The sequence below is a fragment of the Labeo rohita genome, unplaced genomic scaffold (assembly GCF_022985175.1).
Source record: "Labeo rohita strain BAU-BD-2019 unplaced genomic scaffold, IGBB_LRoh.1.0 scaffold_364, whole genome shotgun sequence".
Classification (NCBI taxonomy): Eukaryota; Metazoa; Chordata; class Actinopteri; order Cypriniformes; family Cyprinidae; genus Labeo; species Labeo rohita.
In genome coordinates, this window is record NW_026129282.1 from 36,690 (window position 1) to 63,743 (window position 27,054).

At 39.5% G+C, this 27,054-nt stretch overlaps 2 protein-coding genes and 6 non-coding genes across 8 annotated transcripts; 6 read left to right on the forward strand and 2 right to left on the reverse strand.

Moving 5' to 3' along the window:
• Positions 1-12,861: 12,861 nt before the first annotated feature.
• trnag-gcc (transfer RNA glycine (anticodon GCC)) lies at positions 12,862-12,932 on the forward strand. Its single transcript has one exon. It is a non-coding gene; the product is annotated as a tRNA-Gly (tRNA).
• Positions 12,933-13,318: 386 nt separating this feature from the next.
• On the forward strand, positions 13,319-13,389 carry trnag-ccc (transfer RNA glycine (anticodon CCC)). The gene has a single exon. It is a non-coding gene; the product is annotated as a tRNA-Gly (tRNA).
• Positions 13,390-14,344: 955 nt separating this feature from the next.
• On the forward strand, positions 14,345-14,415 carry trnag-gcc (transfer RNA glycine (anticodon GCC)). The gene has a single exon. It is a non-coding gene; the product is annotated as a tRNA-Gly (tRNA).
• Positions 14,416-15,106: 691 nt separating this feature from the next.
• trnag-gcc (transfer RNA glycine (anticodon GCC)) lies at positions 15,107-15,177 on the forward strand. The gene has a single exon. It is a non-coding gene; the product is annotated as a tRNA-Gly (tRNA).
• Positions 15,178-17,611: 2,434 nt separating this feature from the next.
• On the reverse strand, positions 17,612-22,233 carry LOC127160489 (uncharacterized). The gene is made up of 11 exons (XM_051103132.1): positions 22,137-22,233; positions 21,927-22,031; positions 21,489-21,557; positions 21,370-21,402; positions 21,062-21,130; positions 19,881-20,973; positions 18,300-19,375; positions 18,125-18,199; positions 17,956-18,030; positions 17,788-17,862; positions 17,612-17,697 (listed from the first exon to the last, which is right to left on the reverse strand). Exons 1-11 carry the CDS (start codon positions 22,198-22,200, stop codon positions 17,612-17,614), a joined length of 2,820 nt encoding a protein of 939 aa, XP_050959089.1. The 5' UTR covers positions 22,201-22,233.
• Positions 22,234-22,327: 94 nt separating this feature from the next.
• LOC127160490 (uncharacterized) lies at positions 22,328-23,757 on the reverse strand. The gene is made up of 3 exons (XM_051103133.1): positions 23,070-23,757; positions 22,844-22,912; positions 22,328-22,644 (listed from the first exon to the last, which is right to left on the reverse strand). The coding sequence occupies exons 1-3, from the start codon at positions 23,755-23,757 to the stop codon at positions 22,475-22,477; spliced, it is 927 nt and encodes a 308-aa protein (XP_050959090.1). The 3' UTR covers positions 22,328-22,474.
• Positions 23,758-24,883: 1,126 nt separating this feature from the next.
• Positions 24,884-24,954, forward strand: trnag-gcc (transfer RNA glycine (anticodon GCC)). Its single transcript has one exon. It is a non-coding gene; the product is annotated as a tRNA-Gly (tRNA).
• A 685-nt stretch (positions 24,955-25,639) lies between these two features.
• On the forward strand, positions 25,640-25,710 carry trnag-gcc (transfer RNA glycine (anticodon GCC)). Its single transcript has one exon. It is a non-coding gene; the product is annotated as a tRNA-Gly (tRNA).
• Positions 25,711-27,054: the final 1,344 nt, after the last annotated feature.

The window sequence follows — 27,054 nt, forward strand, 5'->3', positions numbered from 1 at the left end:
ATTGTCTTGGTACATAATGTCTTATTGTCTGTTGAGTTTGACAGTGATTTCAGAGCCTCTCCTGTGTGTGCTGGTCTGTAGAGAGAATCTCAGCACTCAGACAAAACAAACGCACATAGAGCTCAACTCTGAACAAACAGCAGTCTGAACTCAATATCCAGCAAAGTTCTTTTTGCTGTGTACTTTTTTTTTCCAAGTAACATAAATGTCATTTTATGTCATTATTTACCTCCTTGTACTAAAAATTTGCTGAAAATGTGCCTACCCTCTTATAGTTTTTTTTTTTTTTCCTTCCTTCGTCATAAAATGCAAGTCAGATGCTGTTGAGAGTAATTCTGAAAGAAAGAAAAAAAGGCATATCAAAGAACACAAAATTAATACCCGTGGTTGTTGGATTGCAGGTAATCATTTTGTAATAATGTTTAGTTTCTTCCACAGACTGATTGTTAACAGTGATTGTGATATGTGACCCTGGAACACAAAACCAGTCTTAAGTAGCAACAGCTAAGAAACACAATGTATAGGTCAAAATTATAAATTAATATAAATTTTAGGATCATTAGGATATTAAGTAAAGATCATGTTCCATGAAGATATTTTGTAAATTTCCTAGCGTAAATATATCTAAACTTATTTTTTGAATAGTAATGTGCATTGCAAATAACTTCATTTGGACAGCTTGAAAGGAAATGTTCTTTTTTTTTTTTTCACCCATTCCAGATTTTCAAATAGTTGTATCTTGGCCAAATATTGTCTTTAAAAATGGGCAACTGTTAACTTGCATTTTATGAATCAAGGACCACGGTTTCAGCTACCTACCTACATCTTGGATGGCCTGAAGGTGAATAAATAAATAGCAATTTTTCATTTTTGGGTGAACTATCCATTTAAATGGCTTATATTAGTCATCAGTTGCTTTGACTTGTGTTTGCTCATTAATATATTGTACTTATTAAATAAATTGGACCTACATACAAGCCTATGCATTAAGTGTTAATTAATCTACATAATGACTCTAAGTGTCACTGTAATGTGCGTTGTGCACAAGTGCAGTTTTCCCTCTTACCCAGTGACCCATGAAATGAGCGTGATGAGGATGCACTATTTTCATATTTGGACCAGTTATCACAAGACTAAACTCACTCAAGAGACAAGGGGGAAAGGAAGTAACAACAACGCTGTCTGTGTTAGGAAAAGGCAAGGTGTATTAAAACAAAGCAACAGAATTTAAAGCAACATCACACACAAAAGACAATAATAACTTTCATTGGTGACAGAAATGAAGAAAAAAACCTTGGAAAGAAACAGCGGGCCAGTTCTCCTCTGGCCAGACGAACCAGCAGTTTGTTCCATGTTGCAGCAAAGTCAGATTGTGCAGAGGATTCATCACCTAATTAACGCAGCCTTACAGTCCTTTAACGGATTTGAATTATAGAAATGTGTTAACGTGTCATGTGTAGGCCAGGTTAAAGAGATGGGTCTTTAATCTAGATTTAGAATTTAGAAATAGCACACCTAGGTTCCTAAATGATGACGAAGAATTGACAGAACAGCCATCAAGTATTAGACAATGTTTTAGGTTATTACATGCAGAGGTTTTAGGTCTGATAATTAGCACTTCTGTTTTTTTTTTTGTTTTTGTTTTTTTTTTTCAGAATTTAGCAGTAAGAAATGAGTCGTCATCCAGTTTTTTATCTCAACTACACAATCCTACACAATCCAATCAGTTTTTTAAATTGGTATGTTTTGCAGGGCCATAAGGAAATATAGAGCTGGGCATCATCTGCATAACAGTGAAAGCTAACACCATGTTTCCTGATGAGATCTCCCAAGGGTAACGTGTAAAGCGTAAAAAGTAATGGCCCTGGTACTGAGCCTTAAGGTACTCCATACTGCACTTGATTGATATGACACCTCTTTATTCACTGCCACGAATTGATGGCGGTCAGATAAGTATGTTATTAACCATGCCAATGCACACTAACGCCAACATAATTTTCAAGTCTACTCAAAAGAATGTTGTGGTCACTAGTGTCGAATGCAGTGCTAAGATCCAGTAGCACTAATAGAGAGATACAACCACGATCGGATAATAAGAGCAGCTTGGTAACACTTTACAATACAGGTGATGAACGTATGATTATGCCTGCATTAGTTAAGCATGAATTGATGCATATTTGTGCACCCGTATTGTAAAGTGTTACCAGCAGGTTATTTGTAACTCTAATGAGTCTCGGTACTATGATACGGTCTAAATCCTGACTGGAAATCCTCACAGATATAATTTTTCTGTGAGAAGGAACATAATTGTGAGGATACTACCTTTTCTATCTTTGACAGAAAAGGGAGGTTCGAGATTGGTTAATTAATTTGTTGAGAAAAAGTTATGTGTTTTTTTTTTTTTTTTTAAATGAGAGGCTTAATAACAGCCAGTTGTGTTTTGGGGTCATATCCTAATTACAATGACGAATTAATAATATTCACAAGAGGATCTGTGACTTCTGGAAGCACCTCTTTTAATTGCTTAGATGGAATAGTGTCTATTGTTGTTGGTTTTAGATAATTTAACAAGTTTATACAATTCTTTCTCTCCTACAGTAGAGAATGAGTGGAATTGTTCCTCAGGAGATCTATAGCGCACTGATCTGATGCAATACTGTAGCTGACAACTGCATGTTACAACTGCAACATTACAATTTTATCTGTAATAGTGTCGGTCTTGGATGTAAAGTAGTTTATGAGTAGTGTCATTACTGCTGTGCTGTTGGGAAAAGTCAACACCTGTTGGTGCTTTATTTTTCATTAATTTAGCCACTGTATTGAACAATTATTTGTTTTTTGTTTGTTTGTTTTGTTTTGTTTTTTGTTTTCTAAGAGAAACTAAAAGTAATTAGATCTAGCAGTTTTTAATGCTTTTCTATAGAATAAGAAAACACGTGTTGTCTAACCTCAGTAGAGTTCAGAATGTCTATAAATGCTGATTCCAATGCATCTTTTTTATTTACAACATGGATGTTAAAATCACCCACTATTAAGGCGTTATCTGCAGCAAGCACTAGAAAATCAGCAAATTATTTAATAAAGTCTGTGTGGTGCCCTTGTGCCCTGTATACAGTGGCCAGTACAATGTCACAGGGGATTTACCTGCTGCACAGACTTTATAACTGGAACTGAACAGTGTACAGGACTCCCTGAGCTAGTCACATCCAAAGCCATATCTAAGACTCTCACATTCTTACTGTCCTCAATTAAAGTTTGGATGCGTGTCTCTAGTTCTGAAATCTTCTCTGTCAGCCTAACTATTTCCCTGCATTTATCACATATAAATCACTCACTGCCAACTGAGATAGATAAGCTGTACATGTGGCAAGCGGTGCAAATAACAATAGCAGGAGAAGCCATTACTCACCGTGATTGTAGAATGATTCCAGCTTACCACTGGTGTTTGATGAACTTGTGAAGAACGGAGCAGAGGGAGAAACAACGGAGCGAGAGAAAAAAGAAAACGGTAGTAGAAGCGAATAGAAACACGAATGGCAAGCTAACAGGCTAACGGAAGGCAAACACGCTGTTATAGATTAAAAACAATGAAATTAGTCATATTAGTTTGATGGATAATATATATATATATATATATATATATATATATATATATATATATAAATAATATATACAGTGGGTACAGAAAGTATTCAGACCCCCTTAAATTTTTTTACTCTTTGTTATATTGCAGCCATTTGCTAAAATCATTTCAGTTCATTTTTTTCTTCATTAATGTACACACAGCACCCCATATTGACAGAAAAACACAGAATTGTTGACATTTTTGCAGATTTATTAAAAAAGAAAAACTGAAATATCACATGGTCCTAAGTGTTCAGACCATTTGCTCAGTATTTAGTAGAAGCACCCTTTTGATCTAATACAGCCATGAGTCTTTTTGGGAAAGATGCAACAAGTTTTTCACACCTGGATTTGGGGATCCTCTGCCATTCCTCCTTGCAGATCCTCTCCAGTTCTGTCAGGTTGGATGGTAAACGTTGGTGGACAGCCATTTTTAAGGCTCTCCAGCGATGCTCAATTGGGTTTAAGTCAGGGCTCTGGCTGGGCCATTCAAGAACAGTCACAGAGTTGTTGTGAAGACACTCCTTCGTTATTTTAGCTGTGTGCTTAGGGTCATTGTCTTGTTGGAAGGTAAACCTTCGGCCCAGTCTGAGGTCCTGAGCACTCTGGAGAAGGTTTTCATCCAGGATATCCCTGTACTTGGCCACATTCATCTTTGCCTCAAATGCAACCAGTCGTCCTGTCCCTGCAGCTGAAAAACACCCCCACAGCATGATGCTGCCACCACCATGCTTCACTGTTGGGACTGTATTGGACAGGTGATGAGCAGTGCCTGGTTTTCTCCACACATACCGCTTAAGAATTAAGGCCAAAAAGTTCTATCTTGGTCTCATCAGACCAGAGAATCTTATTTCTCACTATCTTGGAGTCCTTCAGGGTTTTTTTAGCAAACTCCATGCGGGCTTTCATGTGTCTTGCACTGAGGAGAGGGTTCCGTCGGGCCACTCTGCCATAAAGACCGACTGGTGAAGGGCTGCAGTGATGGTTGACTTTCTACAGCTTTCTCCCATCTCCCGACTGCATCTCTGGAGCTCAGCCACAGTGATATTTGGGTTCTTCTTTACCTCTCTCACCAAGGCTTTTCTCCCCCGATAGCTCAGTTTGGCCGGACGGCCAGCTCTAGAAAGGGTTCTGGTCGTCCCAAACGTCTTCCATTTAAGGATTATGGAGGCCACTGTGCTCTTAGGAACCTTAAGTGCAGCAGAAATTTTTTGTAACCTTGGCCAGATCTGTGCCTTGCCACAATTCTGTCTGTGAGCTCTTCAGGCAGTTCCTTTGACCTTATGATTCTCATTTGCTCTGACATGCAATGTGAGCTGTAAGGTCTTATATAGACAGGTGTGTGGCTTTCCTAATCAAGTCCAATCAGTATAATCAAACACAGCTGGACTCAAATGAAGGTGTAGAACCATCTCAAGGATGATCAGAAGAAATGGACAGCACCTGAGTTAAATATATGAGTGTCACAGCAAAGGGTCTGAATACTTAGGACCATGTGATATTTCAGTTTTTCTTTTTTAATAAATCTGCAAAAATGTCAACAATTCTGTGTTTTTCTGTCAATATGGGGTGCTGTGTGTACATTAATGAGGAAAAAAATGAACTTAAATGATTTTAGCAAATGGCTGCAATATAACAAAGAGTGACAAATTTAAGGGGGTCTGAATACTTTCCGTACCCACTATATATATATATATATATATATGTATATATAGTCACAGGAAGGAGCAAAGCGACAGACACAGTGGGCGTGGCGTCAGGCCTCGGAGAGGCTTTTATTAAACAATATCAACAAAAAGTGTCCAAAAGGGGGAAATAAAAGTGTCCAAAATAAACAGGGGGTCTGGTGTCCTCGGCGTGAAGGGGTTCCGTGAAGGAGGGGCAGTGTTCAGAAGGGAAGGGTCCAGGTAAGGGGCGGAGTCCGGCGGCCGCACACGCTGAAGTCCATGATGCACAGGGGGGGGGCGGCTTCTTCTGAGCGGCATCATCCACCTTCTACGGATTTTCCACTACGGCACTTCTGGAACGGCCCGGCATCCTGGGCCATCAGCCGTCTCACGTCCATTCAGCGGCGTCCGTTCCCTCGACGCACTCTTCCTGGACCCACGAGGACACCAGCGTGCATGCACGGGGAAGAGACCGGTCTCCTGAGGAGAGGCGCGCTCGCCATTTTAACAGCGGCGGTGATGAGGCTTCATTCACATCAGGTGTGCCTCATCACACGCCGCCAGACCTGGATGTTTCCGCGCCCCTCCTCCTCCCACACGCCCACTCCCGTCGGGAGCCTGGTGAAGGGCGGCGATTACCGACGGGGTGAAGCTGATAATTAGGGGGGAGGCAGCCGACTCGTTACAATATATATATATATATATATGTATATTATAATTTACACACAAAAATGTTACTGGTTACTGTAAATGATTACAGAAATTACATTTTTTGGTCAGCTACCTTCAACATGTGGGGTGTGTTCAGCTGTGCAAAAAACAAACAATATTATGATGCAAAAAATATCAGTTTGGTTTGTATTATGTTAGTTTTAGTACTGATTATCAATACAATCCAATGTTACAACAATGCATGACTTGTATTGACCTAATCAGACACTATGCTGTGTTTTAGTGGAACTACCCTACATCCTTGCAACGTGTGAGATGTCAATGGGTAATAGTCAGGCAAGTTGTCAATGTTCAGACACTGAACCCTTTCACTGGTGTTTCTTAGCAAGTACAAATGATACTCAGGAAGAAAATCTGTTATAAACACAATGGTCAGCAAATCAACACACTCCTCTGTGATAAACATGAGCAAAAGTTCATTAAACTCCACTGTCTCCTCATTTCTAATGACAAACAGTTATCCTTTTTTGAATACAGTTCCTTCATATTGTATTTCCAAAGAAACCCTTGTTTCTCTTTCACTGCAGTTGAACTGACTGACTGCTTCTTTGACAGTTTCACTGTAAAGCTCAGAATTAAATGGAGAACTATCTTTCAGTTGCAGGACTGGGGGACAAGACCCAGATGTCAAATAGGCCTGAAACAACTGATGCCTCTCAGAAAGGGAGGGACACAAATTTTAAACATTCTTAAAATATCTGGTACATCTTCTGAACCAACTACGCTTACTTTCAAATATCACTATCCATAATCTGATCAGTGGATCAAATTTGAATATCAGACCTGGACAGTATTGCAGGTAATGATGTTTTGGTTTTAGATTTACTTCCGGAAAGGCTGCTTTTCTAGATTCCAAGTATTCTTGGATAAGAACATCAAAATAGGCTACCTGTGACACTAACATTTTCTGAGCACAAATCAGCAAGAATTGTCCTTGTCCTTCCAATGTCCTTCAGCTGTAGAGTTAGTTGCCAAACCTCATCTGCAGGAGTCAAAACTCTATCACCAAGTATAACAGGTAGACGCTGTAAAAAAAATGCCAGCTTTGAATGGCCTGACCTGCCAGCTTAGGTCCATGAGAACTGACCTCACAAGGTTTTGTGAAAGCATCAGAGCCAATATATTTGAACTGCCTTATTCAATGGTTAAGAATTGGGTAAGTGAACAACTTCTTCTTAAGAAAAGTATTTTACATAAAGACCAACATCATAACACCTTCAAAAATGTCATGACCAAGGCAAGGTGGCTATCCAGGTTGGCACACTTTAAAGTTCTTCAAAGAGTTGAAAACTGAATTAACCTTTTGTACCTACAAAAATAGCTCAACTGACTACAATTTTCGGTGAATCCATCAATACAGTGGGATCCTAAATTTTCTTCAGCAATGCAGCAAAGAGTGCCTTTTATAACCGATTGATCTGACAAAGTAATTCCATTTTAACCCTGAAGGGTTAACCACCTCAAAAGCTGGCAGAGCATTGGCTAGAGGCTTGGGTTGTCTTGAGAAAAATCCCTGCACTTCAGTGTTTGGCAATCTGTACAATTACAAAGTACAGTAGTTTTTTTTTTTTATTATTATTATTATTATTATATATATTTTTTTATTTTCACGCAAGTGCACTGAAATGCAATTCCTCCCAAAATCTGAATTTAACAGACACTTCAATGTGTCTTTCACAGGTACATAGATATTCAGATTGCTCTGTCTATGGAACAAAAATAATGCCAAAAGTATTTGAAATAAAAAGCTTGTTGAATTACACAACTGGGAAAAAAATGCATTGCAATTAACAGTGCTTACATTTTAATGCATTGTATTTTCAGGGGTTGCATTTTTGTGCGCTGCATTTTAACATGGTTGTATATTTAAGTAGTGAATATTTCAATCGGAAACATTTCACCAACTTTTTCATTGTTAAAAATTCAATAATTAATATTCACCTCACAAAGTCCATTTCCAAAATATTCAGTTTGTTTAATAATTCCAACAATAACATTCGTCAGACAATTTTCGGTTAATTTTATTTCACTTTACAAATTCGTTTCCGAAAATTCAGTGGTTCAAATTCGACAGCTCTTAGCAGCGCACATCCGGGAACTGCAGGAAAAGCAGTAGAGTACCGGTAGAAGATCACCATCTGCTGTTAGACGTCCTCACCAGCAGGTGGTGCTAGCGGCTGTAAACTTGGTGACTTTGTCGCTAGATTTAGCGACTTTTCAGACCCCCCTGGCGACTTTTTTTCGAAAAAGCGCCTAGCGACAAATCTAGCGACTTCTTGGACAAACCTTATTTAGTTTATGAGACTTTTTTGCGAGCGCAAAGTTGTGCTTTCCCAGCGCACACGCTCTCCCTCTCTCGCTATCTGCGTCTGCTCTGTTCAGTGAGCGGCAGAGAAGCAGCACTTTCAGATAAAAAAAAGATATTCTGATGCTTCTAACTCTATTTTACATGCAAGTATAGCCAAAATCAAAGCACAGCCATTGTCTTAATCGTATGTGTATTTTATTTCATTAGACAATGTTGTGATTATGAATCACGATTTTAGTGTAGATAAATATCTTCGAGAGCTGGTTATGTAGTCCTAATGGGCCGCGTTTCAGTCACTATTTCATATTTACCCCGTTGTCTGACAAAAGAAACCATAAAATATATCAATACATCTATGAAATATATAAATGAAAACAGTTTTATTGAATGTGGCTGCATTAAATAGCAGTATGTGAGCACAGAGACGCAAGACAATACGACGTACTGACGTACGCTAATGAGCTAATATGCTAATGAGCGTATGACGTCATTTAGCGACATTTGACGACTTCTCAAGTGGGGTTTAGCTACTTTCCATTGAAAAAAGTTGGCAACACTGCAGGCCTGTGCAAAGCGATATGTGGCCAAGATGGACCAAGCGGTGAGTATTAAATACCAATTAAGACATAAAACCGAACTTTACTTCTTCAATTGCCTATAGTAATATGTCATTTCTTTTTACCTTGTGTAAACATGATCTTCTTTCACTGTAACGTTAAAGGTGATATAACGCAATAAATGTAACACATCACATCCAGTTTTCCTGTAGTTGGCAGTTATTTTACGTTTTAGAGAAACCAACGTAATTCGCAGAGAACGACTTGTATATATATATATATATATATATATATATATATTTTTTTTTTTTTTTTTTTTTCCCAGAAAACAAAACAATAGACTACTTGTTGCTTGTCTACTAAAAACTTCTCGATTTAAGAATCTTATGCTACAGTATTTGGACTGGAAACACAACAAAACATTTTTGTAGTGCACATTTTTGTTGCAAATAAAAGTCAATAGCAAAGACAAGTCGTTCTCTGCGAATTACGTTGGTTTCTCTAAAACGTAACATAACTGCCAACTACAGGAAAACTGGATGTGATGTGTTACATTTATTGCGTTATATCACCTTTAACGTTACAGTGAAAGAAGATCATGTTTACACGAGGTAAAAAGAAATGACATATTACTATAGGCAATTGAAGAAGTAAAGTTCGGTTTTATGTCTTAATTGGTATTTAATACTCACCGCTTGGTCCATCTTGGCCACATATCGCTTTGCACAGGCCTGTTGATGAAGCCGTTTACAGCCGCTAGCACCACCTGCTGGTGAGGACGTCTAACAGCAGATGGTGATCTTCTACCGGTACTCTACTGCTTTTCCTGCAGTTCCCGGATGTGCGCTGCTAAGAGCTGTCGAATTTGAACCACTGAATTTTCGGAAACGAATTTGTAAAGTGAAATAAAATTAACTGAAAATTGTCTGACGAATGTTATTGTTGGAATTATTAAACAAACTGAATATTTTGGAAATGGACTTTGTGAGGTGAATATTAATTATTGAATTTTTAACAATGAAAAAGTTGGTGAAATGTTTCCGATTGAAATATTCACTACTTAAATATACAACCATGTTAAAATGCAGCGCACAAAAATGCAACCCTGTTAATTGCAATGCATTTTTTTCCCAGTTGTGTAATTCAACAAGTTTTTTATTTCAAATTTCAAAATTTCTTTTGGCATTATTTTTGTTCCATATCTGTCCAATTCTCATCTCTGCCTAAAAGTGTTATTTTTGGTTCAACATAGTTGAATGTTTTTTTAAAGGTCTGACTTCTTGAATACTCTGTTCGCATAGGTCCTTTATGACATACAGAAAACAAGTCTGATTTTTTTCACAATAGCAAAGATTTGAGAAATTGTCTCAGTGGGTAATGACAAATTCCGCGAAAGTGAATATAGCTTATTAAAAGTATGTCTGTCCCAATTTGTGAATATTTTGGATCTCGTCTACAATATTTTGTATTGTAGAAGGTAGGAGAAGAAACTGTCCTTGTAACTTCAGATAAAACAGGCTAACCTTTCTCAAATACGAATCGTCAAAATTTTGAAATGAGCCCATTTTGCTTACTTCTGACTCACCTGTATTTGGATCCAGGTCAGCAGAACATTGCTCAGTTGAAACAGAGGGTATCACTGATGCAGAAGGCCGATGTGAATCACTAATGCTGTTAACTGAACAGTTCCTGTGCTTCCTAGATATATGAGAGTTAAAAGAGGACATGATTTGAAAAGCACTTTTGCACTCTCTCACTGGACAGTAAACTGCACGACCTTCCTTTATATGGTTCTTTAAGAGAGCAACAAGACTGGGCACATCCTGGCATTGATGACTGCATAGTGAAATAGGTTGTTTGCACATGACGTCTTTGCTGTGGTGCGAAATGCAGCTGGAGGGCAGGAAGTGATATTTCTCCATAGGAATCACTAGCAGAAACTCAAAATGCCTATGTTTTGCGTTGTTTATGGATCTTCAAATCGGTCAAACCAAGAAACCACAAAACCAAGTAAAACAAATTTGAGGAACAAATGAGGAAAAACACAAATATGTTACTTAAATGTAAATGCCTAGAGAGTATTAACTTCAGTTTAAAAATACAACTTCCAAAATATATTCATATTTTTTTAATTCATTTACAAAAAAAAAAATAAATAAATAAATAAAAATAAAAATCACTGAAACACTCTGATCCCAAACACCAGAATATGGAAATATCTTTTACTGTAGCTTCTTTTCCAGTGCAAATGCCTTACGATTCTTAAATCAAGATGCATTTACAGGAGATACAAAATGACATGAAATACAGTCTTGTTTGCAGTAAGTTTATGATTAAGAGAAGAACTAATCTCTGCCACTTGGCCAAAAGTCACCTTAATTTAAAACGAAGTTTTGATAACTAATTGGCAAATATTTCTTCTTGTTTTAAGTATGGACTCATTTAATTTTATTACATTTGTCAATACTTTTTACATTTGCTATATATCTGATATATAAAAAAAAGTATCTTGACTGAAATATGATTTGATATTTGTATTGGAAAACAAGACAAAATTCAGAGGAAGAGATTACTTTCTGCTCTGATTTAAGTCTATTTTAAGGCATTAATTAATTTGTGAAAAAAAAAAAAAAAAAAAAAAAAAAAAAAAAAGAAAAACCCTAGAAAAAGGAATTTTGTGCATGATGTTGTTAATGTGTCAAAATATTTACCTGTATCTGTCTGAGGATCTGCATGGGTACCATAAAAAGATGAGGGCACAAGCAGTGTAGAAATAGTGGTCTCTACAAGAACAACAAAATAACATTACAAAAAAGCAATAATTCTATTACACACACATATAAACATTCATTCATTTATTTATTTATATATATATATATATATATATATATATATATATATATATAACAGTGAAGGTAAACTTACTAACTTAGTAGTAATCCTGCTGTTTTTGGCAGATTGATTTTCATTTACAATTTAATACTGAACATATATAAATATATAATGTCCAATACGGTAACAACAATGGTAAATGTATTGTTGTGATTCTAGTACTAAAAACCCATAGCTAAATTAGGGTTACTATAGAAAACCATGGTTTGAAAACATTTTTAAACTGTGGAATGCATGAAATCTTATTACAAAAATGAAAATAATTGTCACACCCATTCATAATTTAGCTTCTAATCAACAGATGACGTGTTAATGATGACAGACAATACACATAAACGTAACTTACAGCTAAGTTCATTCATAATTTCGGCGTCCCGGCCAATGCAGGAAGCTTGTTTTGTTATGTCAGACGCGTTGCTCCTTTTTTTTTTCCTTAAACGATCCTTAAAGCTGAAGCATAATTAGCTTAAAGGAGCTTCATCTGCCCTTCCAGCCGTGTACCACTAACGACTGTTGCATGACCAGTTCTATAGGCAATTTTTCAGCGTGGCTACCCTTATTCAGAGACTCACGAGTCCATTTGTGTTCGTCAATTGCCCGTGAAACTTGGTCCGTTTATCTCTCAGTTGTTTAACGGTAGCACAGGCTGATTTTACCCTGGTTAAAAAAAAAAGAGAAAAATTGTTTCAAAATCAGGTCCTAGTCTTCCATCTCTTACCACAAGCCAGCTTACATCAGCAATCAGCGACAGGGTTTACTGTTATTGTGAGAACGAGGCTAAACTTTGGACTCTTTTGTTTGTGAACAACCACAAAAAGACGTTTCGTTCTGATGGCACTGATGTGTTCACTGACATAAAAATTTACTTGGGAGTGATGAACTGAGGATTTTGAGAACGTCGCAAGCTTTTGCGGGTAATACGTTGCATGGTGTAGTTTGAACAAACTGTTTTTTAAAAAGAACCTACTGGCTTACAACTGTGTTAAAGATGATTTCGAGAAATGCACCAAAGCGGCTGAGAACACCGGTAAAGGAGATCCAACTGCATTTCTGTCCTTGGGCATTGAAGCAGGCCTGTGGGGCATTGGTGGTTCAGTGGTAGAATTCTCGCCTGCCACGCGGGAGACCCGGGTCCGATTCCCGGCCAATGCAGCGACTGCGCTCTTTTACGTCAGGCTGTGGTTCTTTCAGACAAGCCTTCAATCTAGAGCCCCTTTTGCTTAAGGGAGCTCTAGCTGTGTTTCCAACCTTGCGCACCTCCCGGCAGCAGTTGGGGCATTGATGAGGATGAGACGCATTTTAGTTCTTAAAGGACTGAGACTTTCGATATTGACCAACCCCCTCTCCCTGATTTTTCAGAGCCAAGCTAGATCTATTTCCATTCGTCAAATGCCTATGAAACTTGCTCTCAGTTGTTGAAATTTAGCATCGCTCGCTATCCTTGTAACGGCGATGTTACTGGCAAACGATTTCACGCACACCCCCACGAGCATTGGTGGTTCAGTGGTACTGTTGCGTACCTCCCAGTAACAGTTGGGGCATTGGTGGTTCAGTGGTAGAATTCTCGCCTCCCGCGCGGGTGACCCGGGTTCGGTTCCCGGCCAATGCAGCTTCCTATGTCATTTGTGTGTGTTATGTGCTTTAATCTGAATTTGCTCAAGGGAGATCCATCTGTGTCTGCCAGGAAGAGCTCTCCTGTTATCCATTCTGTCCGTGTTTTTCAGCGTGGCTTCGTTAGCCTGATTCCAAGTAAATGCACAATTAGAAATTGTGGAGCTCCAGCTGCATTTCCAACCTTGCGCATCTAGTTGAGGCAGTCGAGCATATTCGATACATGTATGCATATTTAAACTCAGCCAAAAAGTATATCTTTCAGCACGCTGCATGTTGAAGATAACTGTCCAATCACAACTAACTGTACAGATGATTCATGGAAACGCTTTGAACGATGATTTTCATGCTTGTTCAGTGAATTATAAGCAATGATTGCTCAAGCACATGTGGAAAAGTGCAGCCTTTACAGCTGGCAGACAGGAAAGGGTCAGGGTTAAAAGAACTGATGACAGTAAACGGACCTTTGTACCGAGTCAGAAAAACACCAGAAGAAACATGTCTGGGGTTACTGCTGACCTGCGTGAATGTCCGATAAACTGCATTGTCTGTAATGAAAAATGCCTATGACAGCGCTACGGGGCGCAGAAGGACCGCTTATCATCGTGCCAGTGTCAAACCACATGTAACCCTGTGTCCCCCCACCCAGACGTCTTCCAGAACATGCTAGTGAATTGGTGGAAGAGCAGGGTAACATCTCCCAACAAGAAGTGAAAAATCTGGTGCAGTCCATGAGGATGAGACGCACTTTAGTTCTTAAAAGATTGAGATTTTTGATACTGACCAACACCCTCCCCGATTTTTCAGAGACGGAATAGATCCATTTCTATTGGTCAAATGCCTATGAAACTTGCTCTGGTTATCTCTTAGTTGTTGAAATGTAGCGTTGGTTGCTGTCACCCCCCCACCGTGACGGCGATGCTGCTGCCCAATAATTTTTCTTAACATCTTGAGCATTGGTGGTTCAGTGGTAGAATTCTCGCCTGCCACGCGGGAGACCCGGGTCCGATTCCCGGCCAATGCAGGAAGCTTGTTTTGTTATGTCAGACGCGTTGCTCCTTTTTTTAAACGATCCTTAAAGCTGAAGCATAATTAGCTTAAAGGAGCTTCATCTGCCCTTCCAGCCGTGTACCACTAACGACTGTTGCATGACCAGTTCTATAGGCAATTTTTCAGCGTGGCTACCCTTATTCAGAGACTCACGAGTCCATTTGTGTTCGTCAATTGCCCGTGAAACTTGGTCCGTTTATCTCTCAGTTGTTTAACGGTAGCACAGGCTGATTTTACCCTGGTTAAAAAAAAAAAAAAAAAGAAAAATTGTTTCAAAATCAGGTCCTAGTCTTCCATCTCTTACCACAAGCCAGCTTACATCAGCAATCAGCGACAGGGTTTACTGTTATTGTGAGAACGAGGCTAAACTTTGGACTCTTTTGTTTGTGAACAACCACAAAAAGACGTTTCGTTCTGATGGCACTGATGTGTTCACTGACATAAAAATTTACTTGGGAGTGATGAACTGAGGATTTTGAGAACGTCGCAAGCTTTTGCGGGTAATACGTTGCATGGTGTAGTTTGAACAAACTGTTTTAAGAAAAGAACCTACTGGCTTACAACTGTTAAAGATGATTTCGAGAAATGCACCAAAGCGGCTGAGAACACCGGTAAAGGAGATCCAACTGCATTTCTGTCCTTGGGCATTGAAGCAGGCCTGTGGGGCATTGGTGGTTCAGTGGTAGAATTCTCGCCTGCCACGCGGGAGACCCGGGTCCGATTCCCGGCCAATGCAGCGACTGCGCTCTTTTACGTCAGGCTGTGGTTCTTTCAGACAAGCCTTCAATCTAGAGCCCCTTTTGCTTAAGGGAGCTCTAGCTGTGTTTCCAACCTTGCGCACCTCCCGGCAGCAGTTGGGGCATTGATGAGGATGAGACGCATTTTAGTTCTTAAAGGACTGAGACTTTCGATATTGACCAACCCCCTCTCCCTGATTTTTCAGAGCCAAGCTAGATCTATTTCCATTCGTCAAATGCCTATGAAACTTGCTCTCAGTTGTTGAAATTTAGCATCGCTCGCTATCCTTGTAACGGCGATGTTACTGGCAAACGATTTCACGCACACCCCCACGAGCATTGGTGGTTCAGTGGTACTGTTGCGTACCTCCCAGTAACAGTTGGGGCATTGGTGGTTCAGTGGTAGAGAAGCAGTCATAAATATTATTCAAATGTCAATATTTATTTGTCAGGTGTTACTCTACAATCTTCAGATTTACAAAATAAAGTTTTTAATAGAAAAGAAAACGATTACACATTTGTTTCACTGTTTATTGGTACACCATTCATATTTCCATTGTATATAACACACTATACCAAAAACAATTTAAAAAAATACAATAAAACTATATTGTAAATATATTGTCATGAGGGGAGGATTCTTGAGCCCACCCCCTTTTATTATTATTACACTCTTTACCCCTCCATTATATTAATTTAAAGGTTTCTAATCATTGTTAATCAGTATTTTGTTTTATGCTCTAATAAAAGCCTGATGTAATGTGGACCTGTGACCCATACAGGTGATTTTGCACTCTTTGTGTCATGCTGCTAAGCAATAGTGATATGCAATTAGCTAGACGAAACAGATAAAACTAACACTATAAAAACTAACACTATAAAAACTGAAACTATAAAAGAAATCTAAATATATACAGACAATATATACATACTTATAGAATCAACGGGAAAAATATCCTTTCATTTTCCTTTGTCTTTCACCCATCTTTGCTTTTCTGCTTCATAAAAAGCACTGTCTTGAAATTCTTTCCAGGTCATCTCTTTGTCCATGCCCTGACCTTTGTAAATAGAAAAGACTTTGGCAGGACAGTAAATATATTTCCCTGGTACACCAGGAAAGCTTGTATGTATGTGTGGACTATTTGGGCCCTGCTTCAATTCCATTTTGCAGAATCTGCACAGGCGGCCAGTGGGTTGAACATCAGACCTTTTCCGCTTCTGTTGCCCTCTCTCCTCAACCCGCTTTTTTGTGGCTTCTAGCTCCCTTTGAAAGAACTCGGTCTCAAAAAAATCTTGAAAAGGCATTCTTGGGTTTGTTAGTCCTTCTCCACTGTAGGTTTTAAAAACCTTTGTGGAACAATAGAAGTATCTAATGGAACCTTGCTGATAAAAGAAGTGGATGGAGGAGCCATCGTTCTCGTACCGAGATTTGGGCTGCCCACAGGCAAGACAAGTCTTTGTCTGCTTCTTCTTCTGTTCTGTATGTTGCTGCTGCTGTTGTTGTTGCTGCTGCTGTTGTCTCTGCATAATTTCCTCCACAATTTTCTCAATGTTCTCGTGACTCAGAGGTGTGGTCAGAGAAGGTGAAGGTGGGTGTATGACTGCTGGGGTCACTGTCATAACCGGAACACTCTTAGTGTCACTACCCTCTGTCAGTGAATGCCAGAGCTGCTGTCTCTTAAGAACCTTTTCTGGACTTGTATTTAAGGAAGAACTGGTATTTAAGAGTTTTGCTAAGTGTTTCAGATACTGTGAGATGTGCAACCTCGTAGTTGAATGAAGCATGCTGTTGGGATCTGTACAGGAGCTGTGGACCATTGCTGCATACTCCTGATCCACAAGCTTAATCATGTCCTTCTTGCCATGGTGTTTCTTCAGTAAATTGTCTATAGCCTCCTTCATTGGGGCTGTCCACCTTTTGTGATCCAACACAAACACCCTACCGCCAGTCTTCACAGGTCCAGTGCGGGTGCTTGCTGGAGAGGCCATCATGGGCAAAGGTGGTGTGATTGTGGTTCCTACATCAATCACAATAACACTTAATCAGCCTTTGACATAGATGATCATGGCCAAAACACTGCTAGTATTTATTATGTGTGACTGCTTGCCTGTCTCAGGACAGCCAGGAAAAGATGAGGATGGCGAGGACACAGGCTGGGCACTGGAGGTTACTACAACAGGAAGTAAACCTTTTTATTTTCATTTTGAATAAAGAAAAAAGGCTTTTATGGGATGACCTTGAGTGTCTATAAAATGCTCGCAGCTTACCTGTCTCTGAACGAACCTCAGCACAGCCAGGAAAAGATAAGGACGGCAAAGACACAGGCTGGACTCTGGAGGATACTACAACAGGAAATAAACATTTGTAATTACTTTTTGAATAAAGAAAAATCAAAGGTGTTTATGGGATGACCTTGAGTGTCTATCAAATTCTCACAGCTTACCTGTCTCTGAACGAAGCTCAACGCAGCCAGGAAAAGATGAGGAGATTGAGGGCACAGGCTGGGCACTGGAGGTTACTACAACAGGAAGTAAACCATTTTATTTTCATTTTGAATAAAGAAAAAATGTGTTTATGGGATGACCTTGAGCATCTGTTAAATGCTCACCTGTCTCTGAATGAAGCTCTGTATGGCCAGGAAAAGATGAGGACAGCGAGGGAACAGGCTGGGCACTTGAGGTTTCTACAACAGGAAGTAAACCTTTGTAATTTTCTTTTGAATAAAGGAAAAAAAAAAGGTGTTTATGGGATGACTCTGTGTCTATTAAATGTTCACCTGTCTCTGAATGAAGCTCAACACAGCCAGGAAAAGATGAGGAGATTGAGGGCACAGGCTGGGCACTGGAGGTTACTACAACAGGAAATAAACATTTTTAATTACTTTTTGAATAAAGAAAAATCAAAGGTGTTTATGGGATGACCTTGAGCGTCTGTTAAATGCTCACCTGTCTCTGAATGAAGCTCAGCATGACCAGGAAAAGATGAGGAGAGCAAAAACACAGGCTGGGTGCTGGAGGTTACTACAACAACAACAGAACGTAAAACATTTTGTTAATTTATGGGCAAAATGTCTTTTAGCAGTGGCTTTTGAGTTCTGAAAGTGTATCTGTAAATGTTTACCTGACTCTAGATGAGGACTTGAAGTCACATCAAGAACAGGAGAAGGGTATCGAGACTGGGCTGTGGGTGGGTCACTCTGCTCAGCAGGATTTACAGGTTGAGTGGTCTTGGTCTTGTGCTTTTCCCAGTCCAGTACAACAGGGCGGCATCCAGGTTCAACGTACTCCAGCCCAAATCTTTCTCCAGTATCTCTGTTAGATACCCGAAGGGCAGGATACTTTGGCATACCTAACACCCTTTCTGAGACAGTATTCAGATCAGCAATTAGAGATGGATCAAAGGCTCCTGGAAGCTGAACACCTGACTGTTTCAGGTCCACTAGACGCTGAAAATTCCAGCGTGCCACTCCAGTCATCCCCTGGGCTTGAAACAGCTCTGACGAGACACGTGTGCCAGTGACCCACTGAGCCTGATGGAAGTGGTAACCCTCTTGCTGAGATGTTCCTCTTATGGGGATCCATACTGGTACTTTGGCCCCCTCACCCTGGACGTGGTTAAGTTGCAGCGTTCCACCATGCCTGTATAGAATTTCACCTGCAACCTCTGGATCGCTTAGACAGCCCCGCAGAATGTGAACGCGTTGAATGCGCCATGCTTTAAGCATGGAGGGTTTGTACAAGGGAACACCATTAGGATCTGCTGCCAATTGAAAATGGTGTATAACATCCTCAACCCTTTTCAGGAGTTCTCCAGGCTGTGGGATCTTTGTTCTGCAGTGTTCTCGAATGTGCTGCTTTGTGGGATTGACAGGCTGAATACCACAAAATGTGTATGCATCCTTGAGCTTCTGCAGGTCTTCCTGATCCACCACACTGAAAGCAGCGGACAAGAACTGGCAGAAGGAGCTGTAAAGGGCGTGATGCTCAGTGACGCACTCACGGAGGAAGCGCCTCATACAATGGAACAGGTCCAGCTTGATGGTGATGTGCTGGTTAAAGTGAGATCTGGAGGCACAGGTGTTCTGCAAGTTTCCGGAAGTGGCTTCAGCAATAACGTCATCTGTAGTCTGCCATGCTTCCCAGTTCTGGTGCTCTGTTTTGTGAGGGTCTGGCACTCTGAATGGTGCACAGCAGTCTCTGAAACAAGAACAGGAAAGCATAATGTTAATGCTGCTGTAGTAATTAGTCAATCAATCTTAAAACTTAAAGTGCTCCATTGTCATGCACTAATTTTGTACTTAATATACTTTCTGTATATATACACCTAATATACATTAATATAAAATTATTCTTCAGTACTTCTTAAGATACTCTGATATAATCTTAAAATATGTTTTATACAGAGAAAGTATGTTAAATGGATTAAGAAATACAAATGAATGATGGATTCAAGTGTACTAAAAGTGCTAACTTTAATACAGAGAAAGTATGTTAAAAGCACAACTTAGTTCATAAGCATGGTGTCCCAAAGAGTGCAGCTGAATACACTTAGATGTGGTTAAGTTTATCTTAGGAAGTACTAAAGAATAATTGTTAATATGTTAAGCACAAAATTAACACATGAAAATTTAAGTACTTTGAAAGTGCACTTTTTCAATCCTTTAATATTCTTATTATAATCTTCACAATACCCTATGCCTACCTGTCTACCCACTGGTAATGTGCCTTCTCCACACCTGCCATAGTGTACCGGCTTGCGAGTCCCCTGTACATGGGCTCCAATGATTTTTCTGTCTCTGATTGTACCATCACCCATGATAAGATCATCCAGGTTTCATTCATGATGGCATAAGATGACATTGTGCCAGATGTAAATGTAACCTTCCTGGCCACCTTTCGCGTGTGGTCAGAACGGAAAGCCTGCCCAAAGGTTCCCTGTAGAAGCTTATTAATAGCTTCCTCTTGGCGCTGGTACTCGTACAGGAGACAGTCAGTGAGGTAGTGTGCAGACACAGCAATCCCATTCCATCCACTGGAATCATCATACTCTCCAAAGGGAGCAGGCTGGGTCTCCTTTCTCAGGAACCCTGTGATGCTTTTTTGTCCATACCTTCCAGCCTCAGCATCTAGGATATTCTGGCAACTAAGGAGGTAGGCCAAATGGGCACGTTCATATTTCAGGTGCATCATTTCCATCACCTGATTAGCCATGTCAGTGGGTGATTTACCTGTACGTCGCAGTTCATCCAATAAAGATTTACAGATAGCCTTCTTATAAGTAAGAACTGCTGGCAACATGTTTGTGAATCTTTTGGGAAGCTTTTCCAGCCAATGCGGGTTGTCTGCATACCATTTCTTTTTGCAGACTTTGCAGCACAACCGTGAAGAGAATAAGTAATATTGACCTGTGATGCCTGCAATCACACGAGGTCTACCAACACCTGCAGATGTCACTTGTGGCTTTTTACACTCTTCAATGCATGGCAGAGCATAATTGTTCCTCAGCCGAGCCATCAGGGTATCATTTTCAGGCTTCCAAATGAAAAACGGATGAAGCTGGAAATATCTGGGAGATGGCAGATCAGTGATGGTGTCCATCAGCTCTGGCTGAGGAGGTAAACGCCACAGTGACACTGTTTTCATGGGGTTGCTCACAGGAATTGATCCAGGCCACAGACCCATGGATTCCAACTCTGTCTTCATCCAGATTCTCTGTTGCTGGGAACACTTCCACTGGCGAACATCATGGTCATAGCTAAGCTGTGGAGGAGGATCTGTGGGATGGGCTGGTGTACCTGGTTGTGATCGAAATGAAGACAGAAAAACAGCTAGACTTACACCTATCAATAAGGCACATGTTTGAAGCATCATGTAGATACTTACTTTGAGTTGTCTTCTGTAGAGAAGCTGGACTGGGCATTGAAAAATCTTTAGGCGCAGAGGACAATGGCTCTACAAATACATAGGCAAATAATATAACAATAATAAAAGTCTTTCTTTTCTAATTAAAACTCTGAACAACAACATTCATAATGCAGACATCTGTTAAGCTATATTCAAATCTCTATTATTAAATAATCTCTATTATTAAATAATACCCTCTATTATTAAATATATATATTTATTTATTTTAATATTTATATTTATATTTAATATATATTTGCAGCAGCAGCGTAAAGAAATCATCTTACTGTGTGATGGTTCAGCTATGTGGGAAGTGGTCTCTGAAGATGACAGATATTAACCCAGCATTAGATTTAAATCAGCTTCATTAAAATTTCTACATTAGTCAAATGCAGTATACCCTTACCATCTATGCCACATTCCTCAAATGTAAGTGTCCTACGAGCTTGATGGGTGTCTGCAGTGCTGCTGTCTCCTGAGAACACATTTCCTCTATTAGCATTTATTTATACACGATATAACGAGGGCGATGATCGCTACATTGCCAAAAGTATGTGGAAACCAATTCTAATTAACAGGTTTGGTTACTACTGTAATCCCAATAAAGGTAAACCTGACCCCACTTATGTTTTGTCCAAAAGGGAGCGAAACCTTTTTTTTTTCTTTCTTCTTCATTATGTGGATGCTCTTTTAACTGCAAAAACAGAACCAACAACCACAAATAATTGCAGTATTCATGTGTACACATACTTTTGGCCACGAAGTGTATGAATGTGATTCACTAAAACTGCTAAGATGGATATTACAAATAATTGTTAGTTAAATATAAATAAATATCACATACCTGTAGTTGGTACTGAAGACTCTGATGGTGACTCTGAATTGGCTGGCTCTTGGACAAGAAACTTCAGCTCTTCAGGAAGGGGCACAGGTGTCTTTTGAGCTGGTACTGGGGCAAAAGTAAGACACATCAAAAATTCAAAAACAACAAGTTTATTGTGTTGGTAAACAAGGCAAATATTTGAATACGGGGTCAGAGTTATAATGCATTTACCATCAGCAGGTGGTTTGGAGAGGGCAGCAGAAGGTCCTGAAATATGCAACATTTTGTCATACATTTTAGGATTAGCAACATAAAAGTTGGTGTTTATACAGACAAATTGCTACTCCGTCCAATTTACCACCCCCCCACAGCCACCCCTTCCCCCCCTTTTCCCCCAAACCAAAAAAATAACACACAAACCAAAGCAAGGAAAATGCTAAATGCTCACAGAACAGTTTAAAGTTGTATAATAAAAGTAGGTACTTACCCTGACTGAGGCTGGAACCAATTCATAGTTCTTAGGACAGTTAGTATATGCCAACGGCGAACACATTGTTATTGGAACATGGCTAGAACGTAACCAGAACACGAACAACATGACAAAGGAGGATATAATTCATGTTGAGCTTTGGAAAACAATTCATCTCATGTATCAGTGCTGAACCTTCAGTGCAAACACCTTTTACTGCTTTGGTAGACTTTTCCAGGTCAGCACCTGATGGTGGTGTTGGAGGTGCAGCTGTTGGGGAACACACAAAGCATTAATTTAGATTTAAACCACCTTCAAAGCCTTGTCTTAAAGTTTTTTTAGTATAATAAAAACAATATAAAACAATGTGTATGTTAACCAGTCACAATAAAAATTATCTATAAAACTATTAGTATAAATTAAATGACAAAAAAAAATAAAAATAAAAATAAAATAAATAATAACTTACTTTGCACCTGTAGCTTGGAGGGGGTGATGCTCAGCATCGCACGTTCCAGCTCCTCATCTTTCTCCATCTCTGTATTGAAGACAAAACCAATAATTTTTACTTAATGTCATGTTTCTTCTGAGGTGTATTTCCCTTAAAAAAAGCTACGTTCTTGTACTAGTAAACAATTTTACTAAAAAGCACAATGGCAAATACTTCTTAAGAACAAATGTGAAAATTAACTTACCCATGGGCTCATCTTGGGCTTTTGAGGCAGTAACAGGTGAGGTGTGGGTGGAACGCTGTTTCTTCCACAGGTATTGCTGCAGCTTATACATCCGAGTCCCTAGCACACATGTTTTCTTCATAACGAAGGAAGCATAACCATCTGCCCTGCTGTCCCAAATCTCCAGCCAGGTACTCTTTGCTCGAGAACCAAAACCAACTAGCTGGTTGTCCTCAGACAAGGCTGCTGGGGCAGCTGGATTTTTGCACAAATAGCTAAGAAGAGACTGGATTTCCTCAAAGCTTTGGGCATAACTGACAAAGGACAACAGGCTGTCCTTGCTGTTACCCTCTGTCATAAAGTCTCCTGCAGCCTCTTCCTGCTGAAGGCTTTTGATCAGGTAGATGGCGTACCCAATGTCATTTTCAAGGAGCCAGCGGAAACACTTACCCTTGTACTTGCCAAACTGCAAGATATACTCCCCTAACACCTCAATCCTGTCTGAGGCATCACCTCCTCTCTGACGGACTACAAGCAAAGCGTATTGACGGACCAACTCCTGCTTCTTAGGTGCCGACTTGTCCTGTAGCGATGTGTTGTCTTTAATCAGCCTGGCTTGATCAGTCGGCTCCTGAAGAAGATAACCCAATGGCCCTTTCCGGAACGCAACTTGAACCCTTCCTGGGAAAAATACAACTTTTTTGTGCATGATGACCTGTATAACACAAAAATTTGTGAGTATCTGTTAGATGTATACATAAAGACTTTGTTAAAAAAAAGTCTCTCAATCTGTACTTGTCTATAATACACACACACACACACACACACATATATACATATATATATATATATATATATATATATATATATATATATATATATATTTTTTTTTTTTTTTTTTTTTTTTTTTAAATAAATACATACATATATATATACATATATATATATATATATATATATATATATATATATATATACACATATATAAAATATACACACACACACGTACACTTGTCTTTGAGTTTGGCAGAGTTGAAGGAATCTGAATTTGCTCAAGGGAGATCCATCTGTGTCTGCCAGGAAGAGCTCTCCTGTTATCCATTCTGTCCGTGTTTTTTTAAACTCAGCCAAAAAGTATATCTTTCAGCACGCTGCATGTTGAAGATAACTGTCCAATCACAACTAACTGTACAGATGATTCATGGAAACGCTTTGAACGATGATTTTCATGCTTGTTCAGTGAATTATAAGCAATGATTGCTCAAGCACATGTGGAAAAGTGCAGCCTTTACAGCTGGCAGACAGGAAAGGGTCAGGGTTAAAAGAACTGATGACAGTAAACGGACCTTTGTACCGAGTCAGAAAAACACCAGAAGAAACATGTCTGGGGTTACTGCTGACCTGCGTGAATGTCCGATAAACTGCATTGTCTGTAATGAAAAATGCCTATGACAGCGCTACGGGCGCAGAAGGACCGCTTATCATCGTGCCAGTGTCAAACCACATGTAACCCTGTGTCCCCCCACCCAGACGTCTTCCAGAACATGCTAGTGAATTGGTGGAAGAGCAGGGTAACATCTCCCAACAAGAAGTGAAAAATCTGGTGCAGTCCATGAGGATGAGACGCACTTTAGTTCTTAAAAGATTGAGATTTTTGATACTGACCAACACCCTCCCCCGATTTTTCAGAGACGGAATAGATCCATTTCTATTGGTCAAATGCCTATGAAACTTGCTCTGGTTATCTCTTAGTTGTTGAAATGTAGCGTTGGTTGCTGTCACCCCCCCACCGTGACGGCGATGCTGCTGCCCAATAATTTTTCTTAACATCTTGAGCATTGGTGGTTCAGTGGTAGAATTCTCGCCTGCCACGCGGGAGACCCGGGTCCGATTCCCGGCCAATGCAGGAAGCTTGTTTTGTTATGTCAGACGCGTTGCTCCTTTTTTTAAACGATCCTTAAAGCTGAAGCATAATTAGCTTAAAGGAGCTTATCTGCCCTTCCAGCCGTGTACCACTAACGACTGTTGCATGACCAGTTCTATAGGCAATTTTTCAGCGTGGCTACCCTTATTCAGAGACTCACGAGTCCATTTGTGTTCGTCAATTGCCCGTGAAACTTGGTCCGTTTATCTCTCAGTTGTTTAACGGTAGCACAGGCTGATTTTACCCTGGTTAAAAAAAAAGGAGAAAAATTGTTTCAAAATCAGGTCCTAGTCTTCCATCTCTTACCACAAGCCAGCTTACATCAGCAATCAGCGACAGGGTTTACTGTTATTGTGAGAACGAGGCTAAACTTTGGACTCTTTTGTTTGTGAACAACCACAAAAAGACGTTTCGTTCTGATGGCACTGATGTGTTCACTGACATAAAAATTTACTTGGGAGTGATGAACTGAGGATTTTGAGAACGTCGCAAGCTTTTGCGGGTAATACGTTGCATGGTGTAGTTTGAACAAACTGTTTTAAGAAAAGAACCTACTGGCTTACAACTGTTAAAGATGATTTCGAGAAATGCACCAAAGCGGCTGAGAACACCGGTAAAGGAGATCCAACTGCATTTCTGTCCTTGGGCATTGAAGCAGGCCTGTGGGGCATTGGTGGTTCAGTGGTAGAATTCTCGCCTGCCACGCGGGAGACCCGGGTCCGATTCCCGGCCAATGCAGCGACTGCGCTCTTTTACGTCAGGCTGTGGTTCTTTCAGACAAGCCTTCAATCTAGAGCCCCTTTTGCTTAAGGGAGCTCTAGCTGTGTTTCCAACCTTGCGCACCTCCCGGCAGCAGTTGGGGCATTGATGAGGATGAGACGCATTTTAGTTCTTAAAGGACTGAGACTTTCGATATTGACCAACCCCCTCTCCCTGATTTTTCAGAGCCAAGCTAGATCTATTTCCATTCGTCAAATGCCTATGAAACTTGCTCTCAGTTGTTGAAATTTAGCATCGCTCGCTATCCTTGTAACGGCGATGTTACTGGCAAACGATTTCACCCCCCACGAGCATTGGTGGTTCAGTGGTACTGTTGCGTACCTCCCAGTAACAGTTGGGGCATTGGTGGTTCAGTGGTAGACTCTCAGGTTGGTAAATGAAGGGCAACAGACATAGTTCAGTAGAGGAATTGTGGACCATTGCTGTATACTCATTAGAATGTCTTTCTTTTCTTGCTGTTTATTAAGCTCCAGCATTTGTGGTCCAGTACAAACACCCTGCCACCAGTCTTCACAGGCCCAGTGCAGGTGCTCGCAGGGGAGGCCAGCATTGGCAGAGGTGGCGTATACACTACCAGTCAAAAGTTTTTGAACACTAAAATTATTATTATTATTATTTTTAAAGAAATCTCTTCTGCTCACCAAGCCTGCATTTATTTGATCCAAAATACAGCAAAAGCAGGAACATTCAGAAATATCTTTACTATTTAAAATAACTGCTTTTTATTTGAATATATTTTAAAGTGAAATTTATTCCTGTGAATAATCAAAGCAGAATTTTCAGCTTCATTACTTCAGTCTTCAGTGTCACATGATCCTTCAGAAATAACATATGCTGATTTGCTGCTCAAGAAACTTATTATTATTATTATTATTTTAAACAGTTGAGTACATTTTTTCAAGGATTCTTTGATGAATAGAAAGATCCAGATATTTATTTATTTATTTATTTATTTAACTTTTATTTATCAAAAATGCTGATCAACATATTTATAATTAGGGCTGCACAATTAATTGGATTTCTAATCATGATTATAGTTACAGATGCCACAATTATGTAATTGTTCAAAACGCACAATTACCAAAAATAATAATAATAAAAAAAAAAAATCCACTATTCTACTTTAAGATGTGTGTGTGTGAGAGAGTGTGTGTGTGTATTTTTACTACAGGTTATCTTAATTTTTCAATTTTTACTTTTTTTTTTTGAAAGAAACTATATATAAATAAAAATGTGTAATGCAGTTGCTTAAAAAAATGGTATAAAGCTATTCCAAACATTACTAAATGAAAATTGTGATAA

Bases quoted from the DNA above. Each gene is read 5' to 3' on its own strand.
- LOC127160490 (XM_051103133.1), bottom strand. From the start codon at position 23,757: ATGCACAAAAAAGTTGTATTTTTCCCAGGAAGGGTTCAAGTTGCGTTC. The intron at 22,913-23,069 runs GTAAGTTAATTT...TCTTCAATACAG, and splicing joins AGCCCAAGATGAGCCCATGG to AGATGGAGAAAGATGAGGAG. The intron at 22,645-22,843 runs GTAAGTTATTAT...GTTCCCCAACAG, and splicing joins CTCCAAGCTACAGGTGCAAA to CTGCACCTCCAACACCACCA.
- LOC127160489 (XM_051103132.1), bottom strand. From the start codon at position 22,200: ATGTATGACAAAATGTTGCATATTTCAGGACCTTCTGCTGCCCTCTCC. The intron at 21,558-21,926 runs GTATGTGATATT...ATGTGTTCTCAG, and splicing joins GTCTTCAGTACCAACTACAG to GAGACAGCAGCACTGCAGAC. The intron at 19,376-19,880 runs GTAGGCATAGGG...TTCTTGTTTCAG, and splicing joins CATTACCAGTGGGTAGACAG to AGACTGCTGTGCACCATTCA.